This window comes from Hemicordylus capensis, chromosome 1, assembly GCF_027244095.1.
Source record: "Hemicordylus capensis ecotype Gifberg chromosome 1, rHemCap1.1.pri, whole genome shotgun sequence".
In the NCBI taxonomy this organism is placed as follows: Eukaryota; Metazoa; Chordata; class Lepidosauria; order Squamata; family Cordylidae; genus Hemicordylus; species Hemicordylus capensis.
The window spans coordinates 11145605-11165748 of NC_069657.1; the positions used below are offsets into that span (position 1 = coordinate 11145605).

Sequence of the window (20144 nt, forward strand, 5' to 3'; positions counted from 1 at the left end):
TTCTTCCTTATTTTGCTTTTACTTTTTTTTGGGGGGGGGTGGATGAATAACGGCCAAAATGGCCCATGAGAAGGTGGCCGCCCCCGCCTATCGCCCTCCCGCGCACCCAGCTGCCGGAGCCCACCTTACCCGCTCCAGCCCGAAGGAGAAGAGAGGAACTTGGAAACAGAGCTATTCTCTGTGTTACGCTGCTGCCTATACTGTCGCAATGGACGCAATAGGCGTCCTTTGCGTCCATAGCGGCAGTTTGAGCAGTGACTTAGCACAGAGAGGAGCTCTGCTCGTGAGCTCCTCTCTTTTCCCTCGGGCTGGAGCGGGTAAGGTGGTCTTCAACAGCTGGGAGGGTGATAGGCGGGGGCGGCAACCTTCTCATGGGCCATTTTGGCCCTTAATCTTTTTTGGGGGGGAGCGGGGAAGGTGATTTTGGGCAGCTGGGAGAGCGGGTGAGCAGGCGGGGGCGACAGCTGTGAGCGGGCGGGGGCCTCGTTGGCGGCTTCGCCGCCACCTCGCCCAGCTTCCCTGTCCCCCGTCTTGGTCTTCCCCCGCCGCCATTGCCCTCGCCTTTTTCAGGGCGGCCGCTTCTGGTTGCCTCGGCCTCCTCTCGCCGTGCCGCAGCTCATGGCCGAGGCGGCGGCTCTGCCGCCGCCTCGCCCACTTTCCCCCGCCGCCACACACCGGCTAATGGCCGCCCGTGGCTGTGGGACACTGGTGTCTGCAGTCCTGTGTCCCTTGGGCTCTTCTGGGCCTGCGCTTCGCGCAGGCCCAGAACAGCCCAGGGAGGCAGGGACGCAGATCCCCAACGTTCCAAAGCCATGGCCACTCACTTAGCCTTTTATTATATAGGATACCAAATTTTGCATAAACAATCCTACCACTTAAAGTAGCTGAATGCACTACATTATTACCCTGGAATATGCTGTGGAAAAGCTGTAAATGACTTTTTTTTAAAAAAAAAAAAAAGCAAAATGACTTTGCCTGGTCAATAATGGGCCTTTCCTACGAGTATATAAATATCCTAAAAGCTTGAAATGGTGCCCATGCCACAGTTCATCTGAGCAAGGCTTCCTAGGTGCCCTGGGGACTGAAAATAAAAATGCAAATATCATATACCCTGATACAATCTATAGTGCGGCCACATTTGGAGTACTGTGTACAGTCCTGGTCAACGAATCCTGAGAAGGACATTATAGAACTAGAGAAGGTGCAAATGCAGAAGAGGGCAACCAAGATGATCAGAGGCTTAGAGCACCTTCCTTACGAGCAAAGGCTACAACACCTGGGGCTTTTTAGTTCAGCAAAAAGATGACTGAGAGGCAACATGATAGAGGTCTATAAAATTATGCATGATGTGGAGAGAGTGGACAGAGAGAAATTTTTCTCCCTCTCGTATAACATTAGAACCAAAGGTCATCCCATGAAACATTCCCAAGAAATTTAGGACCAACAAAAGTACTTTTTCACACAATGCATAATTAATCTATGGAATTCTCTGTCACAAGATGTGGAGACAGCCACCAGCCTGGATGGCTTTAAGAAGGGTTTAGATAAATTCACGGAGGACAACTCTATCAGTGGCTACTAGTCTGAGGGCTATAGGTCACCTCCAGTCTCAGAGGCAAGATGCCTCTGAATACCAGTTGCAGGGGAGCAGCAGCAGGAGAGAGGGCATGCCCTCAACTCTTGCCTGTGGGCTTCCCAGAGGCATCTGTCGGGATGCTGGACTAGATAGGCCTTGGGCCTGATCCAGCAGGCTGTTCTTCTGATATTTAGACTGTGAGCCCTTTGGGGACAGGCAGCCATTTAATTAATTAATTAATTTCTGTATGTAAGCTGCTTTGGGAACTTTGGTTGAAAAGCAGTATATAAATACTCTTCGTATCAGTAGAAACATAACCAGTTTACCTATGGTGGATAACGTAGAGCCCACAAACAAGAAAGAGTTGCCGAAATCCCAGCTGCTGTGCCCGTTTGGGAGTGTCTTTGCTTTTGGATCGATTCCCATCCGAATAGCTTCCATCAGGTTCTGCAGTGGAAAGCAAGATTCAGGTTGCATGCTTCAGGACTAGCAAACAGCCATTCACTGATGATCACAATGTGCCCCTCCCCAAGCCCTCAGCCCTGTGCTAGTGCAGTTCTGCATCTGATGGGATCAGCTACTCTACTTGCTGAAAGCCATTTCGGATGCAGAAAAGGAGAGGAGTCCTGACGACTCGGCATTGGCCGGCATTCTTTCCTGAGCTTTCCCCCTGCCAACCTGCGTACTCCCGTATCTCCTCCAGCCCATAACTTTTTAGGTCATGTCCTGGGCACTTGTTTTATTCACAGGAGGTGGAAGCCTGTTTTGCATGCAGAAGTTCCCAAGTTCAATCCCTGGCGGCATCTCCAAGCAGGGCTGAGAGAGACTCCTGCCTGCCACTTTGGAGAAGCTGCTGCCAGTCTGTGTAGACAATACTGAGCTAGATGGACCAAAGGTCCGACTCGCTATAAGGCAGCTTCCTATGCTCCCACTTTTCTGGAACGTATGTGAGACGGTCTACTGGAAATTCTTGTCCTAGGCACCCAGCCACTCCCCATGCAGAAACTTGAGTAAACACGAGCCTGTTTTTGTAACAGTCATGTCTTACCTCCACAAAGACCTCTACCTCTGCTGGGCTGTGGGAAGTGAAGTTCTTCAGGAAATCTTCTTTCATTCTAAAGAACTTATCTTGCTCTTTTACCTCAGCATCCCTCTCTAGAGCCTGGAATACGAAGGCGCCCATCAGGAGATAAACAAAGTAGCCGGCTATGAGCATGCAGATCTGCAGCCTGCTGTGCATCATGGTTGTCTGCGTGGGAATAAGAGCAAAGGATGGAGAGGACACAATGAAGCTGGAAAACAAACCCTTATAAGTAGTTCCTCTTGATGTCATATCCCACGAGTACAGTCCTAGCTGGGCAGCCTCCACTTCCTCTGAGATTTTATTATTATTTATTTTATTTTTATTTATAATATTTCTGTACCACCCGAAACTTGCGTCTCTGGGCAGTTTACAATTAAAATCATTTAAAACATTAAATCAATTAATAATTAAAATCATTGAAAAGATTAAAAACATTTAAAACCCAGTATTCACGATATTTAAAACTATAAATCTAATTAAAAGCCTGGGTGAATGAATGTGTCTTCAGTGCCTTTTAAAAAGTTCCCAGAGATGAAGAGGCTCTTATTTCAACAGGGAGCGCATTCCAAAGTCCAGGGGCTGCAAAGGAGAACGCCCATTCCCGAGTAGCCACCAAAGTCGTTGGCAGCAACTGCAGACAAACCTCGCGAGATGATCTTAGCAGGCAGTGGAGCTCATAGCAAAGAAGACGTTCTCTTAAATACCCTGGGCCTAAGCTGTTTAGGGCTTTATAGGTAATAACCAGCACCTTGTCATTTGCCCGGAAACGTAATGGCAGCCAGTGCAATTCCTTCAACACAGGAGTAATATAGTCTCTCCTAGATGACCCAGAGACCAACTTGGCTGCCACATTCTGAAACAACTGCAATTTTTGGACTACATACAAAGGCAGCCCCACATAGAACACATTGCAGTAATCCAGCCGAGAGGTTACCAGCAGATGTACCACTGTTTTGAGGTTGTTCATCTCAAGAAACGGACGCAGCTGGCATATAAGCCAAAGCTGATAAAAAGCACCTCTGGCCACCGCCTCAACCTGGGACAACAGGGAGAGGTTTGGATCCAGAAGCACCACCAAACTGCACACCTGTTCCTTCTTGGGGAGCATGACCCCATCCAGAACCGTCAGATCAAAATCTTCTCCCGAGTTTTGACCCTGCACAATACAGTGGTCCCTCGACTTACGTATTTAATCCATTCCGAACGCACGTTCGGAGGTCGAAATTTTTGTAAGTCGAAGAGCGCACCACGGAAGTCTGGAAACATTCATAAGTCGAGGAAACCGCATCTAAAAATTCGTAGGTCGAGTAAGCTGAATCTAAAACGGCAACTACTTCCGGTCTTTTTTGTCGCTCGTAACTCGAAAACATCGGATGTCGAGTAGTTCGTAGGTCGAGGGATTACTGTAAGTATCTCCATCTTATCTGGATTCAGCCTCAGTTTGTTATCCCTCATCCAGCCCATCACTGCCTCCAGGCAGGCATTTAGGGAGATTATGTCTGTTTTGAAACAGCTACACTGGCTGCCGATATGTTTCTGGGCAAAATACAAAGTGCTGGTTATTACCTTTAAAGCCCTGAACAGCTTAGGTCCGAGTTATCTAAGAGAGCGACTTCTTTTACATGATCCACACCTCACGTTAAGATCATCTGAGGAGGTCTATCTCCAGTTGCCACCAGTTTGTCTGGTTGCGACACAGAGGTGGGCCTTCTCTATAGCTGCTCCTGGGCTGTGGAATGCACTCCCGGCATAAATTCATAATTTGAGATCATTGCTGTCCTTCAGGAGAGCCCTTAAAACCTACTTATTTGGCCTGGCCTTCCAGGGTTTTAAATGATTAGCTGTTTTAAATTGTTTTACATTGTTGCCCTGATTTTCAGGACTTTTAGCTGTTTTATTGGTTTTATTGTGTTTTAATAGTTTGATTTTAATTGTTAATTTGTTTTAATTGTTTTTATCATGTTGTGAACCGCCTTGAGCCATTTTTGAAGGGTGGTATATAAATTAAATTAAATCAAATCAAATCAAATCAAATCAAATAAATAAATAATATGCCTTCTCCTGGTTATGTAGACATGGAGAAATAGATTTGGGTGCAGTCAGCATACTGATAATACCCTGCACCAAATTTTCTGGTGGTCTCTCCCAGAGGTTTCATGTAGATGTTAAATAACATCTCTCTTGGCAGCTTTCGATACTATTGACCATAGTATCCCTTCTGGAACGTCTGAAGGGTTTGTGGGTGGGAGGCACTGCTTTGCAGTGGTTCCGCTCTTACCTCACTGGCGGGGGTAAGAGCGGAACCACTGCAAAGCAGTGCCTCCCACCCACAAACCCTTCAGACGTTCCAGAAGGGATACTATGGTCAATAGTATCGAAAGCTGCCAAGAGATCCAAAAGGACAAACAGAGTCACACTTCTTCTGTCAATTCCCAATTGGAGATCATCCATCAGGCCAACCAAGGCAGTCTCCACCCCACAGCCCGCCCAGAAGCCAGTTTGAAATGGGTCTAGATAATCAGTTTCCTCCAATGCCTGGAACTGGGAGGCCACCACCTTCTCAATCACCTTGCCCAACCATTGAAGGTTGGAGACAGGCCTATAATTATTTAACTCTGAAGGATCCAAGTCAGGCTTCTTCAGAAGCAGTCTAATGATTGCCTCCTTAAGACCAGGAGGCATCCTGCCCTCCCTCAGAAAAGTATTTATAATATCTACTGGGCCCTCTACAACAGCCTCCCTGCCAGAGAGTATAAGCCATGTTGGGCAAGGATCAAGAGGGCAGGTGGTAGACCGCACCATTCCAAGCAACTTGTCCACATCCTCAGGAGTCACAAACTGAAATTAATCCAGGTTAATCACATAAGAGGAGCTGCTGGACACCTCGGCATCAGACTCTGTAACATTTGTGGAGTTTGAATCCAAGTTGGCCCGAATACGAGAAATTTTCTCCACAAAGAACTCATTAAAAACATCACAGCATGTAATTTTTGGTTCTAAGTACTTATTCAAGTGGGAAGGGGTGCACATTAGCCCCTTCACAACCCTGAACAACTCTGCCAGACATGAACTTGCGGAGGTGATACGGGAGGAAAAGAATCGCTTCTTTGCCATACGCATCGCCTGAGCATTAGATCTTCGAATGCTCTCTATGTTGTAATCTGTCGGATTCGAGTTGAGTCTTCTTCCACTTGTGCTCCAGTTGTCTACTTCGCCGCTTCAGCCCCCGCAGTTCTTCCGTATACCAAGGGGCCAGTTTCAAAGTGGGTCGGAGAGGATGCTTAGGAGCGATCTTGTCCACTGCCCTGGTGAGTTGATTATTCCAATTCTCCACCAGAGTGTCGACAAGGTCACCAGCAGAGCCAACCCTAAATCCCTCCAAGGCTTCTTGGAATTCTATTGGATACAGTAACTTTCTTGGGCGGACCATCCTAATGGGCCCTCTGCCCCTGCGAAGATGGGACGTGGTCGTGAGTCCAACCTTAGCCAGATGCTTATCCGTCCATGACAAAGGGGAAATCACAGGAGTCCCCACTCACGGAACACCACCCTGTTCAGAGTGGAAGACCAGATCAAGCATGTGACCAGCAATATGTGTCTGTCCCAAGATCACCTGGGATAGGCTCATAGACGTCGTGGCTACTATGAACTCCTGAGCCATCCCGAACAAATTGGTCCCAAAGTGAACACTGAAGTCCCCCAGCACCACACGCCTGGGAGACTCCAGTGCCAAGCCCGAGACCAAATCCGTCAGCTCAGTTAGGGATGCCGTCAGGCAGCAGAGCAATCAGTACACCAACAGAAGTCCCAGTCTATCCCTGGTCCCCAAACTTAGGTACACACATTCAGTATGGTCAGATACTTCCACAGGGATCCTGGTCAGGGAGATATTGCTCTTGCAGACCACAGCCACTCCACCTCCTCACCCACTTCCCCTCCCCTGCTCCTCAACAGAGTACCCTGGAGGAAGAAGCCGGGACCAGACTGGGCCACCAGCCTCCCCCAACCAAGTCTCCATAATACATACCAGATTGGCCCCTTCATCCAGAATCAAATCATGGGTGATTTCAGGTTTATTCTGGACCAATTAAATAATAATAAATAATTTTATATCAGCATCATCTCCTTTCCGAGCCATTTATAAGATGGTTATGAAAATGATTTTTAAAACCCTGCTTCATTAATAAATAATTAAACTGTTATAGCAGTGTGGGAACTTCTCAAGTAGCACAACAGCTTCTTCCTTTCCCTCCTGGGAAAGTTGGTCAGGGTGTCGGACATTTATTGCATTCAATAAGAAAAGGTTGGAAGTCGTCATTTCTATCTGAATTAGCTAGCTTGTCATGGAGAATGATGGTTGCTGTAGATGGTTGTTGCTGCGAATGATGGCTCCCAGATTTGAGAACGCCTGACATAGGCATTGTAGAATCTAGGGGAAAGATCAGTGGTATGCAAGGAGAAGGCAGTGGAGTGGAATCAGGAATATTATTAGTTTAATGAAATAGATATTATCAAGAGAGAGGCAAGTGCAGACTACTACTTTTCAGTGCTCTTGCTGCTGGCTGTTTGTTAGCCCAGCCTCTACTCCAGGACTGGGAAACAAGTAACTGAATCCCCATTCAAAAGCTGGTCGGGATCAAGGAATGGATTAACCAAAAACACCATAGACATCAAGATTTGAGCTGGACAGGAAGGATAGTCCCAACCTAAGGACCAGAGGTTAGAGTTTTATTTTATTTTATTTGTACACTGCCCCAAACTCATGTCTCTGGGCGCTTTACAACAAACATTTAGGCCTAGTTGCACATGGCAAACCGTGGCCATACAATGGCTAACATATCTGCTATGTTGAACTTTTGCAGCCACATGGAAGCAGCCACAGAGAGCCCTTTTTGCCAGATTCTTAACCTGGTTTTTTTTTTTGTTTTGTTTTGTTTTTGCCTTTCCATGTCATATGCCTGCAGAACCAGCCCTCATTTCTTGTCTTCTCTATTTCTACCTTCCGTGAGGCTGCTTTTCTCTCTGAATGTATTAAATTGGGAAGCATCTCGTACAATTCTTGCCTGCTTCTACATGATCCCACACTTACCCTCACCATGTCCATTGTTACCTGGATCCTTCTGAATTACCCATCCACTTCAGCCTCCAGTATCTGGTGTGACATTTAGCACCAACTATTTGGTAGGGGCAGTTTATCTGCCCCAGGGGCTCTATGAGGTCATGGGTACATTACCCTCTTTGGTAGACCTGCTTACTTGTCCCTCAGGACCTCTGTGAGGTCACCCCTCTGTACCAGCTGGGATATTTAAAGGTCTGAGAAACTGGCGGGATAATCTCAGCATCTTTTAGGATTGTAATGGGGACAAGTTTGGAATAGTTGTATCCTTGAATAGCGGGACTAAGCCCCTTTTTTCTCACAATGCAGATCATTGGTGGAATCTTCTTGCCCTTGCTTCTCCCCATTTTCCATCTTTATATATGGAGTTGTGGATTTTATCCAGGCAACATCTTATTCTTGTGTGGCACTGATGTCTCACTGGGGGAGGGAAGGAAGCCTCCATGTTTGAAGGTGGCAATTATGAAACCTTTACATAAGAAGCCTTCCATAGAGTCCTCAGTGATGGATAATTATAGGCCTCCGTTGGCCTATAATTATAGGCCTCCAACTTCCCTTGGTTGGGAAAATGATTGAGAGGGTGGTAGCTGATCAACAGTTGTTTTGGAGGGTACCGATTATATAGACCCATTTCAAATTGGCTGTAGAGCGGGCTGTGGGGTTGAAACAGCCTTGGTCAGCCTGATGGATGATCTATACCAAGAAATCGACAGAGGGAGTGTGACTCTGCTGGTTCTTTTGAATCTCTCTGTGGCTTTTGATACCGTTGGCCATGGTATCCTACTGAATCATTGGATGGATTTGAGAATAGGGAGTACAGCTTTGCAGTGGCAGATTTCCTATGGTGTCACTCAAGGATAGTTACTCTGTGAAATGAAAGCTATTGTATGGTGGCCCTCAGGGCTCCATCCTATCCCCAATGCTTTTTAACATCTACATGAAACCACTGGTAAGATCATCAGGGGATTTGGAGCAACATGCTGATGACACCCAAATCTATTTCTCCATGACATCATCATCAGGAAATGGCATAGTTCCCCTAAATGCCTGCCTTCAGGCAGTATTGGGATGGATGAGGGATAATAAATTGAAGCTGAATCCAAACAAGACAGAGGTACTAATATAAAGGGTTATAATGTGAGGGATGTGATAGAACTTCCTGTTCTGAATGGGGTTGCACTTCCCCTAAATAAACAGGTCCATAGCTTGGGAGTGCTTCTGGACTCAGGCCTTACCCTGGTATCTCAGGTGGAGGCTATGGTCAGGAGCACTATCAATTTGAGTTGATACAACAGCTGTGTCCATTCCTTGAAGATAATGATCTCAAAACTGTGGTGCACATCACCGCTAGCTTATCACGTGACTACTGCAATGCGCTGTACAAGGGGCTGACTTTATATGTTTTTCGGAAACTTGGGTTAGTTCAAAATGCAGCAGCTAGATTGGTCTCTGGGGTTTCTCAGAAAGACCATACTGTGCCTGTTTTAAAACAGCTGCACTGGCTGCTGATATGTTTCTTGGCAAAATCCAAAGTGCAGGTAATTACCTTTAAAGCCCTAAACGGTTTAGGACCAGATTACCTGGGAGAGGTAACAAGCTGAGGCTGAATCCAGATAAGACAGAGGTATTTATTGTGCGGGGTCAGAACTCAGGAGATGATTTTGATCTGCCAGTTCTGGATGAGGTTACACTTCCCCAGAAGGAACAGGTATGCAGTCTGGGGGTGCTTCTGGACACAAAACTCTCCCTGGTGCCCCAGGTTGAGGCAGTGGCCAGAGGTACCTTTTATCAGCTTTGGCTGATATGCCAGCTGAATCTGTTTCTTGAGATAAATGACCTCAGAACAGTAGTACATCTGCTGGTCACCTCCAGACTTGATTACTGCAATGCGCTCTATGTGGGGCTGCCTTTGTACAGAAACTGCAGTTAGTCCAGAATGTGACAGCCAGGTTTGTCTCTGGGTCATCTTGGAGAGACCATATCACTCCTGTGCCACAAGGATGCTCGTGGGTCCTCATTACTTCACGAGTATCACACCCATCCTGTGTCAGCTTCATCGGCTACCGGTCTACTTCCAGGCTAGATTCAAGGTGCTGGTATTGACCTTTAAAGCCCTACACGGCTTGGGTCCAGGGTACCCGTCGGACCACATTCGCCCATATGAATCTGCCAGGGCCCTCCGCTCATCATCTCAGGCCCTGCTCATGGCCCCACCACTAACAGAGATCCGGTTTGCGGGAACTAGAGACAGGGCCTTTTCAGTTGTGGCCCCCCAGCTTTGGAACACTCTCCCTGAAGAGCTTCGCCATGCTCCCTCCCCTCAGTGTTTTTTTAAAAAAACATCTTAAAACACACCTTATTAAGGAGGCTTTTTAATGCTCCTTTATTATTTTGTTATATCTGGTAGGTTCTTTAGCTTTTTATAATTTTCAGCTTTAATTTGAACCTAATAATTGTGGTTTTTAATCTGACATTTTAAAAATTTAGTTAATTTTATTACTTTTATTGCATCTGTGTCTATCTTATTGTTGTGAGCTGCCCCAAGCAGTAGTGCACTGGTGGGGCGGGGTATAAATATTTTAAATAAATAATAATAAATATCTTTAAAGATCTACACTGGTTGCCAATAGGTTTCTGGGCAGAGTACAAGGTCTTGGTTCTAACCTATAAAGCCCTAAACAGCTTGGGCCCTGGGTATTTAAGAGAACACCTTCTTTGCTGAACCACACCACCCATTGAGATCTGCTGGAGAGGTCCGTCTGCAGTTGCCACCAGCTCGTCTGGTGGATACTCAGGGACAGGCCTTCTTCACTGCTGCCCGGAGGCTTTGGAACACGCTCCCTGTTGAAATAACAGCCTCCCCATCCCTTACAACTTTTAAAAAGGGAGTGAAGATGCATTTGTTTACCCAGGCTTTTAATGAGATACTAGTGGACCCAGGCAGAGCCTCTAGTTGGGCCCAGACATTTCCCCCCCTCCATGCCGTCATCATCTCACCACGGGGGGGCCAGGGCTAGACCGACCCACCGCCGCCTCCCTCCGCCTCGCTGTCCTCCTCCTGCCGCCTGTCGTCTTCCTGCCCTCCTCCTCAGAGCAGCAACAGCGCCTCCCTCCACCTCGCCCTCCTCCTCAGGGCGGCAGGGCTTTGCCCGCCACCCCAACCGCCTCCTAGCGCGTGCTCCTCCCTCCCGCCCTTGCACGTGTCATCCCCTCTGGGCCCGCCATTGCTCGCAGCTGCAGTGGGGGTGGAGCTTGCCGGATCCCCACACATCCCCTCTACAGGAATGAATTATATAGAAGATTGTTTTAATTGTGTTTTTAATAGTTTTAACATGTTAAATTTTTAATTGTAACATTTTAATCTTTTTATCTGTTGTTTTTATTGTTTTGTTGTAAACTGCCCAGAGACTTGCGTTTTGGGCGGTATACAAATGCGTTAAATAAATAAATAAATAAATAAATAAATAAATAATGAATACTAAAGGTAAAGTAAAGTGTGCTGTCGAGTCGGTGTCGACTCCTGGCAACCACAGAGCCCTGTGGAGGAGGGGTTTACCATTGCCTCCTCCCACGCAGCATGAGATGATGTTTTTCAGCATCTTCCTATATCGCCGCTGCCCGATATACATATACATTTCCCCATAGTCTGGGAAACATACTAGTGGGAATTTGAACAGGCAAACTCTGGCTTGCTAGTCAAGTCATTTCCCCACTGCACCATTAGGTGGCTACATGCTTACTAATAATACTACTTATATTTACCACTTTTCAACAAGAGTGCTTAAAGCAGCGTACATAGTGTTGGGAATTCTCTCTGGTAAGAGATACCCTTCTAATATAGCAGAGTGCACAGAGGCACAACACAGCAGAGTCTGCCCAGGCATGCATGTATGCTAAGAGTGAAATAACTTGGAGCCAGTTCATAGTTTCAAATCAATATAGGAGTATTTATTAGTGAACTCCATTCTAGATAGTAAAGTGGAGAGATGGGATCTCTAATCTAGCTAGCTAGCTGGATGCACATGGATGCATCTCTGCACACATGGTGCAGGGAAAGAGGAGCTTGCATGTTGCCAGGGAGAAGAAAGGGAAGGGAAGGGAAGGGAAGAAAGGGGAAGTCAGAAGTGGCTGGAAGGAAGGATGTCCCTAAGAATAGCAATCTATATATCAAGGGATAGTGTCAGAGCAGTAGAGAAAGGATGACCAATGTCTTGACCTCTCTAGCCCTCTGACTCACTAGTCTGTCCCCCTCTGTCATTGAGACATGAGACAGCGCAAAGTCCTTCACTTCCAACACATAGAAATGGAAGGAAGGCTGGAAGGTTGGTTCCCTGACTCAAAAGGGTTCTCAGTCCCTCTTCTCAAGAAGAAACACAAGGTAGATGCCAGCAACAGCCCCTGGGAAAGATGCTGGGCTGGAATTGAATAGAGCCAGTTTTTCTCCCCCTCTAAATACAGAAGAATCCCAACTTTTAAAGGTGCTTTTTCTTGGATCCGTTACTCTCTGCTCTTCATAGAATAACACGTGGCTCATTCAGTCATAGGAAGGGAGAGAAGGTATATAACAGAATGTGGGCACAGAACTGGAGGATGGAGGAGTTTTAACCCACCTGTGTATCCTCATCAGCAAGGCCCAAGACAAGTCAGCTGAAGACGTTTTCTGCTTCAGAAGCCCTGCCAGCCACAGAATGCCACACCTGCAGGAGGCCTCTCACACACTAGAAGTGAAGATCAACAAGTGGGTGAAGCAATTTCCAGGGAGGAATTCCAAACAGGCGAGTTTAGAAAACCTGAACTCGTTTTCAGTTGTCATCCCAGTGTCTGGGCTGAGTATCTAATAAAGCCAATGCTTGGATTAAAAGCACCAGAAGATACTCAAACCACAGGGAGAGGTTCCTGTAGGTACTTAGTTCGTTTTCCTCCTTGGGTCTGTTGTCAAACCTAAAAGTAGACTTTTGCTACGAAAACTCGTATGCTATGCGCAGTCTTTAAGGTATTACAGGCTTCCTTGCTTTGCTATCGCAGACTAACGTGGCTGCTGATCTGGAATCGGTTTTCCCTTTGTTTTTTGATTTACAGACTGGCTTTAGTCTGTGAAGTCTGGCTTATAGGCATTAGAACAGTGTCTAGGATGCAGCAGGAGCTGTGTCCTCACAACAAGAGGTTGCTCTTAATGCAGCCAGGGGCTTCCCAATTAGCAGAGCGCGGGGGGCAGGAAGCAATTTCCACTGATCTCCTCTGCCTCCACAAGTGCTTTCACCAAAAATGGCAGCAAATAAGGGCAATACTCTAAAACTCCCCCAACCTTGTGTCCCTGGAGACAGCACTATCTAAGCCAGACTTCCATGGTGAACCAGCCCTTTCCACACCATGGGAAGCTGCCTTATGCCATGTCAGACCATTGGTCCATCTGGCTCAGTATTGTCTACACCAGGGATTCTCAACGTTGGGTCCCCAGATGTTTTTGGACTTCAACTCCCATAATCCCCAACCAAAGGCCACTGGGGCTGGGAATTATGGGAGTTGAAGTCCAATAACATTTGGGGACCCAACGCTGAGAATCCCTGGTCTACACTGACCTGGTAGCAAGTGGCTCTCCATGGTTTCAAGCAGGAGTCTTTCCCAATAGATGCTCGACCACTGAACTATGGCCCAATCTCCGAAGGGGAATGTTTTGCAGCAGATCACACTCACATCCAAATGCAAACCAAGGCAAACCTTGCTTAGCAAAGGGGACAATTAATGTTCACTTCTGCAAGACTGGCTTTCCACCAAGGGTCTTGCATTCTCTGGTGCCTTCTTACCAGCACAGACTGTGTGCCAGATGGGAATAAATGAAGAGGCAATGAGGGGAAAGGCTCCAGAATTAATCCAGAGGACTAATTCATTGAGGTGGAGTCTTGGGGAGATAGTCAGGCCTGGAAGGGCTATAAGGACTCGGCTGAAGCATAGGAGTGTATTAGAACAAGTTGCCAGCTCCCCATGATCTGTCCAGGGTACTGAAGGGCCCATCTCTGACCACCCTTGGTCTCCAGCCCAAGGTTCTTGCTCTTGTATAAGACTTATAGACCTTGCCTATTTGTTTCGCACCCATACTCTCAGTACCTTTTGCTGGGCTGGCTTCTTTCCAAACCTCCTCTGGGTTTGACATCACTGGAACTGAGCAATGCCCACCAAATGACTGAGGACAGGACAGACTTTGGCACCAAAAAGATAACAGTGACGGTGCCAAGTGGATCTCTCTTTAAAGGAAGCTCAATCACTGGGGTGCAGCCACATAAAAGGCCCTCTCTCTGATTGCCACCCACCCAGATTCTGCAAATGAGCACCTGAGAAGGGCCTTCCATGACCATCTCCACTTCCGGGCAGGTTCATATGGAGAAAGATGGTCCCAGGCCATGTATGGCAGGGGTTCTCAAGCTTGGGTCTCCAGATGTTGGGGCTACAGCTATTGCCCCAAAGCCATTTTGGCTGGGGTTGGTGGGAGTTGTAGTCCAACAACATCTGTGGACTCAGGTTGGGGATCCGTGCTCTCAATGGCCTGGGACCAAGGTGCCTGAAGGATCACCTTGCCTGGAAGTGGAGATGGTCATGGGGTGCTCTTCTCGGGTGCTCTTCTTTGCAGAACTTGGGTGGGTGGCAACCAGAGAGAGGGCCTTTTCTGTGCTTGCACCTCAGTGATGGAGCTCCCTTCAAAAAGTGATCCACTTGGCACTTGCATTGTTATCTTTTCAGTGCCAAAATTTATCCTTATATCCACCAGCCCCTTATAACAACAATAATTACTAATAATAATAAATGCATTTAGAGTGTAAAGTACTCTGTTATTTATCTTGTTCACTTTTACAACAACCCAAAATTTATTAATATTCCTGTCTCTAGAGGCAGGGTAGTAGTCAGTCAGACCACCAAAGGCCCATTCACATGTTATGTTCAACACTTGTACAACACCTGTACACAGGTACAGTCATTCACATGTTACGCTGAGCACAGGTACAGAAGTACACTTGCTATCTGTACCATGCTTTTGAAGGGCCATGCATTTGAATTTAAAATTAAAAGAGGGGCAGTCATTCACACAAACACATGTGCAAGTGAACAGTCATACAGCATAATGTCTGACTGGGGCTCAAATGAACCTGTTATCAAGCAAGAATAATTATTTGAGACCATTGCACCAGAGGATGCTCTTTGTGCTACAGAACCTCTTTGCAGAGCCTCTTTCAGCTTCCATTTAAACAGTAAGACTTTCCCCATGAGCTCGCAATGCTGCTGTGGGATCTGAAATTTGGCCTCATATTTAGGAGTGGTCCAGATGGCTTCTCCAACATCTCCGGAAGCATGAGTCACCTCAGTGGGAAGGGAATGAGAACAAAATACAGGCCAATCAAAATTCTTTTGATAACCCAAGTTTAAGTGTATGAGAAACACTTTTGGAAAACCTAACTTAGAGAACTTAGTTTGTGAGTGTATAGAAGGAGTATGCAGTTCATACCTTCAACAGCAGGTGGCAGTATTTAACCATGAAACTTGATAATACTGGAAAGAGGTTCTAGGAATAAATGTGATTCACTAAATCTAATAAAGTCTCAGGGTTGTTTTTGTTTTGTTTCAGTTACTCTTGATTACTCCCAAGATTTTGCTGGAGACAAGTGCTCCATGACCATACATGTATACTGGGCTGCAATCAATTAATTGACACGATGAGCTGATTGCAATCTTGCAATGTGATTAATCATGCATTGCACGCATGCTAACTGATCAGCTGCTTGAATCTGGAAGCCTTTGAGGCTCTTTCTTGGTGCTTCTTCTTGCCTTGACTGGCCCAGCCAAAAGTAAACACAGCTGAGCTGGATAGGATGGCCTGCAATGATCTGTTACTCACTTATACAAAGAAGCTGGTCTCTTTGGAGTTGAGGATGTGTGAGCTGGCTCGATTCGGCCAGTCCGAATTCGAACCAGTTCGAATCTGGCAAGGAATCCCTAAGCGGGGTGCTGGTCCTTGTTTGAACCAGACCAGCCCTGTTTCTAAAATAACTGGTCCAAACCAGTTTGGGGATATACTTGTAAAGGGGAATCTGGCGAGGATTCCCCTTTACAAATCCCTTCTAACTGAGCAAGGAGGCACCTTTTAAAGTGGTGATTCTTTTATATTTAGTAGTGGGAGAGCAACTGGCCCTATCCAACCCCAGCACAGCATCCCTCCAATGGCTGTTGCTGGTGTCTACCTTATGTTTCTTTTTAGATTGTGAGCCCTTTGGGGACAGGGGAACATCTTATTTATGTATTTTCCTATGTAAACCACTTTGGGAACTTTGGTTGAAGAGCAGTATATAAATATTCTTAGTAGTAGTAGTAGTAGTAGTAGTAGTAGTAGTAGTAAAGGGGCAATCTCTAACCTAAGGGTGGGGAGGGGGGAGAAAAGGTAAATAAAGTAAAGTTGTGCCATCGAATTGGAGTTGACTCCTGACAACCGCAGAGCCCTGTGGATTTCTTTGGTAGAATACAGGAGGGGTTTACCATTACCTCCTCCCACACAGTGTGAGATTATGCCTTTCAGCATCTTCCTATATCGCTGCTGCCCAATATAGCTGTTTCCCATAGTCTGGGAAACACACCAGCAGGGATTCAAACCAGTAACCTCTGGCTCGCTAGTCAAGTCAGTTCCTCGCTGTGCCAAGAAAAGGTAGATACCTGCTATTTGCAGGTGGCAGAATGGGCAGTGGCTCCTCCAACCCCCCTGCTGGCCTCCTGAAGTTTAGCCCAGGCCAGCAGCACCATTTTCGTGACCTCCACGTGCCCTCCGAAGGCAAGTTGCGTCACCACGCAAATGGCCTTTGAATGGCCTCTGTGCGTGTGCAGAGGCCCGAACCAGGCCGCAGCTGGTCCACGTGGATCTTCGGGAGGCCAGCGGAGGGACTGAAGGAGCTGCCACCACCCATCTCCACCACTGCTGCCTGCAAATAGCAGGACCTACCTTTTCTTTTCCCCCACTCCGTCCTTAGGCTAGGGATTGCCCCTTTACTTGTACAGGGGAATCCTCACTGGATTCTCCTTTACAAGTATATACCTGAACTGGCCCTCAAACTGGTTCAGCCTGGTTCAGTGGTTGAACTGGACCGAACCTGGTTCAGCCAGACCCTGGGCCGGGCCGGTTCGAATATGGTTCAGATTCGAACGGAACTGGCATAACCGGTTCCGTACATGCCCCTATTGGGAGTGTTGGGAGACACAAGTGAGGTCCTGCTTGTTGCACACCTGCTGTGAACCCCTCTGTGGTCACCCCTCCTTTATCCCAACTCCCAAACAGTTAGGGTGAAATTGCAGTCATTTTTGCACAGAGGAAAGGGTTAGGGTCAGGGGTGGGGTAAGAACCAACACGTTCTTTACCTATTTACAGTTTATTGGGGCTGGGGGTGGCGGGAGTTGTAGTTCAGCAGCAGCTGGAGAGTCAATATTGCCTCCTCCTGTTTTAAAGGTAAGGCTAAAGTGTTCTGTTGAGTTGGTGTCGACTCCTGGCGCCCACAGAGCCCTGTGGTTGTCTTTGGTAGAATGCAGGAGGGGTTGACCACGGCCTCCTCCCACGCAGTATGAGATGATGCCTTTCAGCACCTTCCTATATCGCTGCTGCCCAATATAGGTGTTTCCCATAGTCTGGGGAACATACCACTGTGGATTCGAACCTGCCCACTCTCCTGCCTGCTTTGGCTGAGAGGATGCTGGCGGGGGGTGGGGGGGAGTTGCTAGCTGCCGCCATTGCTGGCTTTGTGCCCTGAGCAGGTTCTTAGCCAGCTCTAACGGCCAGCCCTGCTGTAGCTGCTTAAAGGTCAAGTGTGCCGTCAAATCGGTGTCGACTCCTGGTGACCACAGAGGGGTTTCCCATGGCCTCCTCCCACGCAGTCTGAAAGGATGCCTTTCAGCATCTTCCTATATCGCTGCCCGATATAGTACCAGCGGGGATTCGAACCGGCAACCTTCTGCTTGATCGTCAAGCATTTCCCCGCTGCGCCACTTAAGGTGACTCCTCCTGTTTTAGGACCCCAGATATTGGACCTAGAGGGAGCTCTGCAGCCTTGCCCCAACTGAGGGGTTGGGTTGGTACGATGATGGTGCTGGGACTCTTCCCCCAATGCCCAGCAGGGCGGGGCACTCACCCGACCAGGTGGAGAGCAGATCATCAGCCGGGGGCTGCCAACAGCAACCGTTCTAGGAGGCAGGGGAGGGCGAGGAGGCTGGGAGGATGGACGGCCGCCCTTGACTAGGCCAGAATGGCCTGACAAGCCATGGCCTGGCTTCAGCCAGGAGCTAGCAGGTCCCTCCTCTCCGCAGAGAGAAGACCCTGGGGGGTGATGCAGGGAGAGGAAATGCAAGGCAGCCCTTTTAAGGGCTAACAGGCAGAATACAGCTGGGCGCTTTCCAGATTACCCACTGTTCATCAGCAGTAAAATGCTTCCGCTTGGCAGGATCGTTTTGAAAACGTGGATAGCTTGTGCAACCCTCCTACAATGGGAAAATACAGCTATTTCTTTGCGACGCACATGCAATGCCGTAGGACTAAAACGCAAGGGGGGAAACCGAAAGAAGGCATCGGAAATGTCAACGACACTTTGCTTACAGTGCGGGGACTGTGTTGTCGAAACACAGGCAGTACAGAAGGACACTTAGTGGACAGTAGTGACACTGTTGTAGTGTGTGATCTGGAAAGCACCCCAGAGGGTGGGAATGGAAGGCAGGGGAGGGGTTAACAGGGATGGCGGCTGAGCCTGTGGACAAACAGTATATCATGGGCTTGGAGCCAGTGATGAGGAGGCCGGTGGAGATGGAGGGTGGCTGCCTATATGGGCTCCATAAGAACATAAGAACAGCCCTGCTGGATCAGGTTCAAGGCCCATCTAGTCCAGCATCCCGTTCCCCACGGTAACCCACCAGATGCCTCTGGGAAGCCCACAGGCAGGGGTTGAGGGCATGCCCTCTCTCCTGCCGTTACTCCCCTTCAGCTGGTACTCAGAGGCATCCTGCCTTTGAGGCTGGAGGTGGCCCACAGCCCTCTGCCTAGTAGCCGTTGATAGACCTCTCCTCCATGAAGTCATCCAAACCCCTCTTCAAGCCATCCAGGTTGTTGGCTGTCACCACATCTCGTGGCAGAGAATTCCACAAACTGATTATGCGTTGTGTGAAAAAATACTTCCGTTTGCCGGTCCTAAATTTCCCGGCCATCGATATTCATGGGATGACCCCTGGTTCTAGTGTTATGAGAAAGGGAGAAGCATTTCTCTCTCTCCACTTTCTCCACACCTTGCATGGCTTTATAGACCTCTATCCTGTCTCCCTGCAGTCGTCTTTTTTCTAAACTAAAAAGCCCCAAGTGTGGTAGTCTTGCCTTGCAAGGCATTTCCTCTCCCTGGCAGATGGAGGAGGAGGAACAGGGTGCTTAGAACCCCCTCTCCATCCTTCTGAGGCCTGTATGCCCAGGGGTTGTGAGGCTTGTGCAGAGCAAACGCCACAGATGGAGCCTTGTAAAAGAGAGAGGGCCCCTTTTAGATTTAGGAATAATCATCATGAAAGAGCATCCCAAGAAACAACCATTGGCATCCTTCTGGCATCCCAACTATGGGTCTCCCCAGATGCTATTGGACTACAACTCCCATTATCCCCAGCCACAATGACTAAAGGCCAGAGTGGCTGGGTATGACTGGCATTGCAGTCCAACAGCATCTGGGGATCCAAGGTTGGGAATTCCTGATCGGTGTTAAATGTATGCCAGAATCTGACCAATAATTAATGCTGTGATCCAGCAATTTGCTTCAGGTACAAGGACTGCAGTGCAGAGATTCTTTCGCACCTGTGGTTACAGGTGAACGAGCAGGCACCACATTATGGAGCTCTGTGCACTCCGTATGCTCAAAAGCTCCATACAACCCTACATGGAGCTTATTACAGCCAGCTGGTTTTTTTAATAGCAACCAGTTCTAATTTTTAATCGGTCGAGACTGAATATCCCTAAGTACACAAATTAGAATTATTTTTGCTGGACCGAACATGCAAGTGCAATGGAGCATCCATTATTGTCTCGTTCTACAGACTGATTAATCTCAGCTGAATGCTTTCTTATCCGTTTCTGTTAGTATGATGGAAATGACACTTAGCAACTCTTTCATATCACAGCCTAATTTTGCCAAGTCTTTGGGCTATTTTTTGAGAATGGTCCTGCCATATATCTTAAAAACAGATGGGGTTGTTCTTAAGTGTATTTCTGGTATCTTTCTCCTGTATGTACATGAAGCACTTAAAAGTGTGTGTGTGTAGCACATCTCTCTAGTAAAGCTATATTTAGATTCTCATCTTTATATGGTGTGTTTCATTTCCCA

The 20144-nt window shown here is 47.5% G+C and overlaps 1 protein-coding gene across 3 annotated transcripts in view; it reads right to left on the reverse strand.

Annotated features, from left to right (window-relative positions):
- Positions 1 to 20144, reverse strand: part of LOC128345907 (potassium channel subfamily K member 16-like) — a 68733-nt gene that overhangs the window by 13634 nt on the left and 34955 nt on the right. Inside the window, exons 1-3 of one of the 3 annotated variants that reach the window (XM_053298558.1) lie at positions 7750 to 7835; positions 2625 to 2825; positions 1903 to 2023 (exon numbers count right to left, since the gene is read on the reverse strand). In XM_053298558.1, coding sequence (XP_053154533.1) covers positions 1903 to 2023; positions 2625 to 2825; positions 7750 to 7764 — 337 coding nt within the window. In that variant the 5' untranslated portion in view covers positions 7765 to 7835. Of the gene's footprint in view, positions 1 to 1902; positions 2024 to 2624; positions 2826 to 7749; positions 7836 to 20144 lie in introns of those variants that run through there. The other 2 variants (XM_053298578.1, XM_053298568.1) reach the window with 2 other exon arrangements.